The sequence below is a fragment of the Dermacentor albipictus genome, chromosome 1 (assembly GCF_038994185.2).
Source record: "Dermacentor albipictus isolate Rhodes 1998 colony chromosome 1, USDA_Dalb.pri_finalv2, whole genome shotgun sequence".
NCBI classification, from domain to species: Eukaryota; Metazoa; Arthropoda; class Arachnida; order Ixodida; family Ixodidae; genus Dermacentor; species Dermacentor albipictus.
Window position 1 is genome coordinate 366,746,114 of NC_091821.1, and position 8,349 is coordinate 366,754,462.

At 49.9% G+C, this 8,349-nt stretch overlaps 1 protein-coding gene across 1 annotated transcript; it reads left to right on the top strand.

The window, feature by feature from the left end:
* The first annotated feature begins 6,807 nt into the window (after nucleotides 1-6,807).
* LOC139054983 (cholinesterase-like) lies at nucleotides 6,808-8,349 on the top strand. The gene has a single exon (XM_070532688.1). The coding sequence runs from the start codon at nucleotides 6,808-6,810 to the stop codon at nucleotides 8,347-8,349; it is 1,542 nt and encodes a 513-aa protein (XP_070388789.1).

Consider the following 8,349-nt stretch of genomic DNA (forward strand, 5'->3'; position numbering starts at 1 on the left):
TCGGGACCGACATAGGCTTGTTCCTAAGCAATTTTGAAAGGACTTGCGAGAAGATGAACTTCGGTCCGAGTACATGGCCACAGCGGTTGCTGTCTATGTTGCCGTGTGAGGCGGCAGAAGTAATCGCCAGACTGAGTGTGCAGGATGCATATGATTATGCAAAAGTTAAGGCTAGTCTCCTGAAGAAATACCGCCTTTCAGCCGAAGCTTTTCGGCAAAGGTTTAGGAGCACAGGCAAGAAAGATAGCGAGGGCTATCCGGAGTTTGCATATAGCTTAAAGGCCAACCTAGTCGAGTGGCTTAAAAGCGCGGAAGCGTACGACAGCAGAGACATGATCATTGAATGCATGTGTCTAGAGCAGTTTTACAAAACCATCCCCCAAGCTGTGAAACTGTGGGTGCAAGACAAAGGTAATGTAAACACTGTGGAAAGGGCGGCTGAATTAGCCGAAGAGTACGCAACCCGTAGAAAGTTGAACGCCGAGGAGGGAAACTGGGACGGTCGAAATGGACCGCGGAAACCATTTCCGTTCAAAAAGGGTGCGCAAACTAGACGATCCGAGCCTGTAGACATGGCGGAAAAGCCCGCAGAAAAGAGCGAGGAGAAACTTAACGGAGAAACCGCACAAAAAGAACAGAAAAGAAAATTCGAATCTGTTAGACCAATTCGCTGTTACAAATGCCACAAACTGGGACATATAGCTGTAAACTGCGAGAAGTCTAGCGTAGTTTTTTCCTACGTGGAGGAAAAAGATGAGAATATGGAGCTTTCAAGTCCATATCTCCACGACCTGCAAGTTAATGGAAAACCATGCCGAGTGCTAAGAGACAGTGCCGCCACGCTGGACATTGTCCATCCGTCTTACGTGATGGTAGATGACTTCACCGGAGAAGTAGCATGGATAAAACAGGTTGTAGAAGAACACAGCGTGTGTCTGCCCATGGCCAAAGTCAAAATCAGTGGACCATTCGGGGAGCTAGAGACTGAGGCTGCAGTTTCCAAATTTTTGTCACTGCAGTATCCCTACATCTTTTCGAATCGTTCGAATCAGTTACTGCGTGACAGAGGGCTCAAACTGGAAGAGGGCATAGTACAGGCATTGACCAGAGGCCAAGCTCGTAAGATCGCGGCGCTTTCGGCTGAAAATGCTCAAGCTCCTCCAGCGGAAGCAGAAAAGGGGATAACTTCAATACCCGAATCCGAGCTAGGCCCGAGGGACAAAAGAACAGTTGAGGAGAGCCTGCCAGCTGACCACCTCAATGAGAGCGTAGCACTAGAGTGTCAGAGTTCTAGCCTGCAGGAAGAGCAAGCAGACGCGCTCACAAGCGAGACAGGGTCGTTATTATCACCGGCCTCAAAGAACTTTGATCAACTCTTACGCGTGGATAGAGAGTCACTGGCAGCTGAGCAAAAGAATGATGAGAGCTTAGCTAAATTACGTGACACAGCTAAAGAAGGCATTGCTAGGCGCAACGTAACGATACATGAGAGAGGAGGATTGTTGTATCGGCATTACAGAGATCGAAAGGGTAGGATTTTAGATCAGTTAGTCATACCTAATAAGTATAGGGAGGACCTTTTGAGTCTCTGTCATGGAAATGGGTGGTCCGGCCACCTAGGCATAAACAAATCAAAGGAAAGATTGCTTATGGAATACTACTGGCCTGGCTGTTTCAAAGATGTAGAAAACTTTGTGAGATCATGCGACGCCTGCCAGCGTTCTGGTAAACCAGGGGAGACATGGAAAGCTCCACTGAAGGTAGTGCCCTTAATAACAGAGCCTTTCAGACGGCTTGTAATAGACACGGTAGGGCCTCTTCCAAAAACAAAGTCAGGCTACAGGTACTTGTTTACCATGCTGTGTCCGGCTACCAAGTTTCCAGAAGCAATCCCTTTGAAAGAGCTCAGCTCCACCGAAGTAGTAGACGCGCTTTTGACAGTGTTTGTACGAGTTGGGTTTCCAGCCGAAATTCAGGCAGACCAAGGGTCAGTATTCACGAGCGCACTGACTTCCACATTCTTGCAAAAGTGCGGGGTAAAGTTAATACACAGTTCTGTCTATCACCCTCAGTCAAACAGTGTAGAGAGGTGGCATTCGGTGCTTAAGCGAGTTTTGCGTGCGCTCTGTTACGAGCACAAGGAGGACTGGGAGAACTGTCTGCCGGCAACTTTGTTTGCTTTGCGAACGGTTCCACATGAAGCGACAGGGTTCTCACCAGCAGAACTAGTGTATGGGAGGACACTCCGTTCTCCACTGAGAATGTTAAGAGAGATGTGGGAGGAAAGAGGGGAGAGTCCAACCGTGGTTGAATACGTGCTAAATTTACTGGAACGGCTAAGCGCAACCCAAGAACTAGTCGGAAAGAACATGGCACTAGCTCAAAAGAACGCCAAATTCTATTACGACAGGAATGCGAGGCTTCGTACGTTTAACGCCGGAGACCAGGTAATGATCCTCAAACCTTCAAGAAAGAACAAGCTTGAAGTTCACTGGGACGGGCCCGTTAAAGTGTTGCACAAACTTTCAGATACTAACTATGCTTTGAGAATGCCCGGTCGCAGGAAGGAAGTGAGGATATATCACTGTAATTTGATGAAGCCGTATGTAGAGCGGAGCGGAGTCGTTAACTATACCGTCAAAGAGCCGGATGGCATTGGTACCAAGTTTAAGGAGTATAGGACGACCTCCAACTCTGAAATCGGCCTAGAAGAAGTAGTAGAGCACTCGGTAAGCTCGCACGCTCTAAAACCCGAGCAGCTAGATGAGCTAAAAGGGGTGTTAGGGGAATATCTCGACAGATTCAGCGATCGGCCGGGTAGAACCGAACTGATAACGCATGAAATTGAGCTGACCTCTACCGAACCAGTAAGATCAAAACCTTACAGGGTGTCTCCAAGACAGAGAGAGATTATGGAGGCATAGATACAGCGCATGCTAGAGTTGGGAGTTATTGAGCCCGCTGAGAGTGACTACACGTCACCGCTAATACTCGTAGAAACCCCTAACAAGGACCCTCGTCCGTGTGTTGACTACAGGAAGTTAAATGCCATCACTAGGGATCAGCTGTACCCGATACCCAACATTGAGGAACGAATTGAAATAGTTAGCGCTGCTAAATACATTTCAACTATAGATCTCGTGCGGGGGTACTGGCAAGTTCCCCTTTCAGAAAGTGCCAGCCGCTATGCCGCATTCATCTCGCCTGTAGGCACTTTTCGCCCTCTCGCACTCAGCTTCGGGCTGAAGAACGCGCCGTTTAGCTTCTCTAAGTTAATGGATATTGTCCTAAAGGACTTGCAGGAGTTCGCCTTACCTTATCTTGATGATGTGGCCATTTTTTCCGACAGCTGGGAACAACACGTATCGCACCTCAAACAGGTGTTCTCACGGTTGAGGGAAGCCGGCTTAACGATGAAAGCGGAAAAGTGTAGGTTTGGTTGTTCGCAGGTTACTTATCTGGGCCATGTTGTCGGTCAGGGCCTGAGACGGCCGGCTGAGCTGAAAATAGCTACGATTGGAGAATTTTCTCAGCCGCGCACGAAAACGGACCTTCGTTCATTTTTGGGACTTGTGGGGTACTATCAACGGTACATTCCGAATTACTCGCAATTGGCAAGTCCATTAACAGACGCCCTCCGAAAGGGAGCACCGAGTAACGTACACTGGGATAAGGACAAAGAGAACGCTTTTCAAAGTTTGAAAACGCTATTGGTTTCTCGCCCTGTGCTTCGCGCGCCAGACTACACAAAGGAATTCATAGTTCAATGCGACGCAAGCGACAGAGGTATGGGCGTGGTACTTAGTCAGGTCGGCGACGATAACGAGGAGCATCCTATCCTCTACGCCAGCCGTAAACTAAATGTAAGAGAGGAAGCCTACAGCGCTTCAGAGAAGGAATGCGCTTGTTTGGTTTGGGCCGCCCAGAAGTTGTCGTGTTACTTGTACGGAGCGAAGTTCATCTTCGAGACCGACCACTGTCCTCTGACGTGGCTCAATCAAATGTCACACAAAAACGGCCGCTTGCTCCGATGGAGCCTCACTCTCCAAGAGTACAACTTCTCCGTTAGATATAAGAAGGGAAAGTTGCATAGCAATGCGGATGGTTTGAGCAGGCTAATTTGAATTCTGCGTTTGAGGGTCCCGCCTAAATTTTGGGGTTACTAGTGTTAGCTTTTCTTTAGGCGAAGAAAATCCTCTCTCATTCAGCAGAATTCCCTCCATTAATTGCTGAATTTGTCAGCAGGAATTTGCTTCAGAAATTGGCATAGTGAAATGTAGCATTTTTTTTGTTTTTTGTTTCTGCACTTATGTTGTTGTTTTTTTTGAAGCCTAGCGAGTCTAAAGTGAGAGCCAATGCACGTCATCTCGGCGCAGAGCCGTGTTGTGGGGTTCATTTTGCAGTTGCCTGTCCTTGTTGGATGTTTTGGGGCGGTGACATCAATGCACAAGTGGTCGCTGCGAGCCAAGACATCAATCCCCCCCCCCCCCCCCCCCTGACCAGCAGCCGTTCTCTTCCTGCCTAGCGGTTGTCAGCGCTAGACAGTCGAGACTTTCCGGGCCATGGAGGCGCTGTCAAGAATGGCGAGCTGCGAAACAAGATTGCCACACAGTTACGACAGGGCGACACGACGCGCACCTCTCCCTCTCCGTCGCTGCAGCTGGGAGGCGTTCAAAGAAGCGGCCTTTGCGCTGGAATCCGCCGCCTTCCACCCGCCCCATCGACATTGTGACGGGACTAGTTCGGCGTGTGTGAACAATGATTCCGGAGTTCCCCAACGCGGAGCTGATTTGACACGCATGGACAAGCTGCCGTGGGGACAACGTATTTTGGTGCGTCTCACGCTTCGGCACCCCGCCAACGCCGTCGTCGGGCATCAGAGCGCGGTTGCCTTTGTGTCTGTAAACTGATCTGCAGAGCCGCGGCGAGTTGGTGATGAGTAAACGAACAGTCGCCGCGTCGTAGGACCGGCGGATCGAGTGTATAAAAACTGTGGTTGTGCGAATGCTGAGGACACTTCTCTTGAGCAGTCATGTTAGACTGAGTCACTTCTCTCATGCAGTCATGTTGGACTGTTACTCTGTTTCTCAAGCAGTCCTGTTAGACTGATTTAATTTCTGTAAATAAACCCTTTTCCTCGTTCTCGATGAGAAACAGTTCTTCACTTCATCAACGATCTCAGCGTAAATAAGTTGGACGACGGCATGGGCCAGCTACCTTCGAATTCATGCCGTACTCCAATCTTGGCAAAGGACCACGGACGATGGGATTGAGCCCCCAATCCTGACACCGCGTCCAATGCGGGGCGCGTAGTCGCTGCGCCGTAGCCCATTGTCTTACACCCCTTGGCGGGTCGACGGGAACGCTGTCGCGTTCCACTCTTGAAGGCGAAGCAGAGTAACGCATGAGTTGTTTCTTCGTCTAGCCGAACCAAATATAGCCAAGCAACAGCAGTTCACCAGGCTAAACAGTGGTTCAACAACTAAAATAAAGGCTAGTATGCTTCGCATCCTGGGCTTAACCTTAGGTAAGCCACAGCCATTTTTTTTCAACATTTCAACGTTGCAGCATCAAGACATGTTGCGCACCCACGCGTGACCACTCTAACATACAGCTCCAGTTCAGAGCAGTCGCCAATATTATGTGGTTCCTCACTGCCAAAGCCAACGATGAGCTGCAACCTAGACGCATTGTGTTCCTCTAAACGCTTCATATCCCTTGGAAGATCTTACACGTTAGCACCACGTTGTTTGAAACATTGGGATGTACAAAAAAGTGATTCTTCGATTTGCAGTATTCTGTTCGTGAAAAGTTATGGCACACCGGTTGTTTGATAGACGACTGTCTCCAAGTAATAAGAGAACGATTAATTTCAGAGAGTGATAATTAACCGCCGGTCAATATTTAGAGGAGCGGCAGACATTAAATTGGCCCGAATAAAATGTAATAATGAGTTAACTATACTTCGCTGGCCATAAATTTCAGACAAGAGTATGCTTGTTGTTAACTACGAGTCCCCTGACTATCTAGAGATGATCACGAATTTCGGTATGACCATCCCCAAAGTTACGGCGTAGTGCACTAGCATACTGCTTACCGCTTCCCATAAGGCTACCCTTGGGGAACGTGGGGCAGTACTATAGGTGGAATACTGATGCCTTTTGTTGGTAATCAATTAATGATGCCGTGTTGGTAACCAATTAAAGTGGTGTTGTCGGGATTTTTACTAAGTGCACATGTCTTCTACTATAGGCGCACAAGCAATGAAAGGCACCAATGTCACAACTGTGATGTGCGTGCTAACGTTACTAATTAGAGTTGATCACTTAACTTTTGCTTATTAAAGAGCGAAACGGCGATTATCACACAACTTCTGGTGCGCACTCCTACATTGAATTTAGGCGAGCAAAAAGTATTTGTTGCCAAATACCGTGTAATTAACTCGATACAGTCGTCGTTGAATCCCTTCGCAGAAATTTAATTGGGAACTGGTTACATTTAACTCTGCTGTGGATAACGAAAAGCCTACAGGAGCATATTGGCAATGATTAATTGTGGCTTTCCGAGGCAATCACTAGTGCGCGAAGACAAAGTTCTTCACCTTCATTAATAATGCAAGGTTCAGTGCGCTCGTATACGTGTAGTAACGATTAAAGGCTCCTGAAGGTATTTCGTGCGATACGGACCGTTAACTTTGAGTCCTGTCAGCAGAACATTCGTCTTTCTCTGTCAAAGGCGCACCCTATATAGGCCACGAGAGACCGCACACGACTCGAAGGTGGACCACAAGCTGTGCGCCAGTCAACCATGCTCTTAATTGTCCCAGCAGCACTGCTCATTCTTTTCATCGCTGCGACCGGCGTTCCAGCAGAGAGGTACATCACGACTGAGACGCTCAACGGCCATGTAAGGGGTGCCATTGAAGAAGTGGACGGCGTAGACGTGGCACGGTACTTGGGAATGCCGTACGCGGAACCGCCTGTCGGGCAGCTGCGCTTTCGGAGACCAGTGCCGGTAAAATCATGGCATCCCACGACGTTGGACGCACTCGAGTTCGCAAGCCCTTGCGCTCAAGCCAACGGTTCTTTTCCTCCGGTTCCCTGGCTGGTAAACAGGGACAAAGTCAAAGAGGACTGTCTCTACCTGAACGTGTGGAGCCCCCTCGGAAGACCCAAGCCATTGGGAGTCCTCTTCTGGATTCACGGTGGGGGCTACAGAACAGGAACCGCCTCGGAGTCCCTGTACGACAGCAAAACCTTGGCGGCTGTTGGCGATATCGTCGTCGTTTCGATCAACTTCAGAGTCGGCTCTTTTGGCTTTCTCTACACTGGTCCGGGCTCATCCAGCGGCAACTACGCTCTCTGGGACCAGCACCTCGGCCTTCTCTGGGTGCGGGACAACATTGCTCAGTTCGGAGGCGACCCTGGCCGAGTTACCGTGTACGGCGAAAGTGCCGGCTCGATAGGAATCGGTGCACTGCTCGTCGCGCCTTGCAACGCCGGTCTCATTCATCGTGCTATCATGTCCAGCGGAAGCAACTACTGGCTGGTACCGCCGCAGAATGTCGTGGGCCACGCGTACACCGATCGCATCGCCGAGTACGTTGGCTGCCTGGACCAGTCGAAACCGTCGTCAAAGACACATCCCCAGGAGGTCGTGGAATGTCTCCGCATGACGCCCGTTTCTAAGATAATCGATGCTGAAGAAACCCAGTTCTCCGTAGAGCTCGTGACCTTTACTCCTTCCCACGGTGACGACTACTTTCCGCTGCCAGAGCTGGATGCCATTGCCCGAGGCCTGTTCATTCCTCTGGAGAGTATTCTTGCGGGAGGCATGGCGGAGGAAGGTAGCATGTTCGTCTACTTTCGGGGACCATCATTTGCCAACATCACGTCGGGGCCCCGACTGAGAAAGCAAGAGGTAGCCGACTTCGCAGCGCGCCACTACTTCGGCTTCTTGCCCAAGGCGACGCAGTCCATGATCACCGGCAGCTATCTGCGCCGTGTACCCGGTGTCTCTGACTGGAGAGGAAACCTTCGAGCGCTGATGGACACCCTGGGTGACTTTGTCATCTTCTGCCCGACCAGATTCTACTCCGAGGCGTTCGCCAGGACGAACCGTCCCGTGTACTTCTACGTGTTCGACTACCGATACAAGCGCGGCCTTTGGCCACCTTGGATGGGTGCAACACATTACGAAGACCTCCAGTTCACGTTTGGAATGCCTTTCCGCTTTCCCGAACGCTACTCGGACGCGGATCGAGAGCAGAGTCGAATTTGCATGCAAGTCATAGGCTCGTACGTCGACAGTGGGTACGCAAAATTTTCGACTTTCCACACCTTTTGGTAA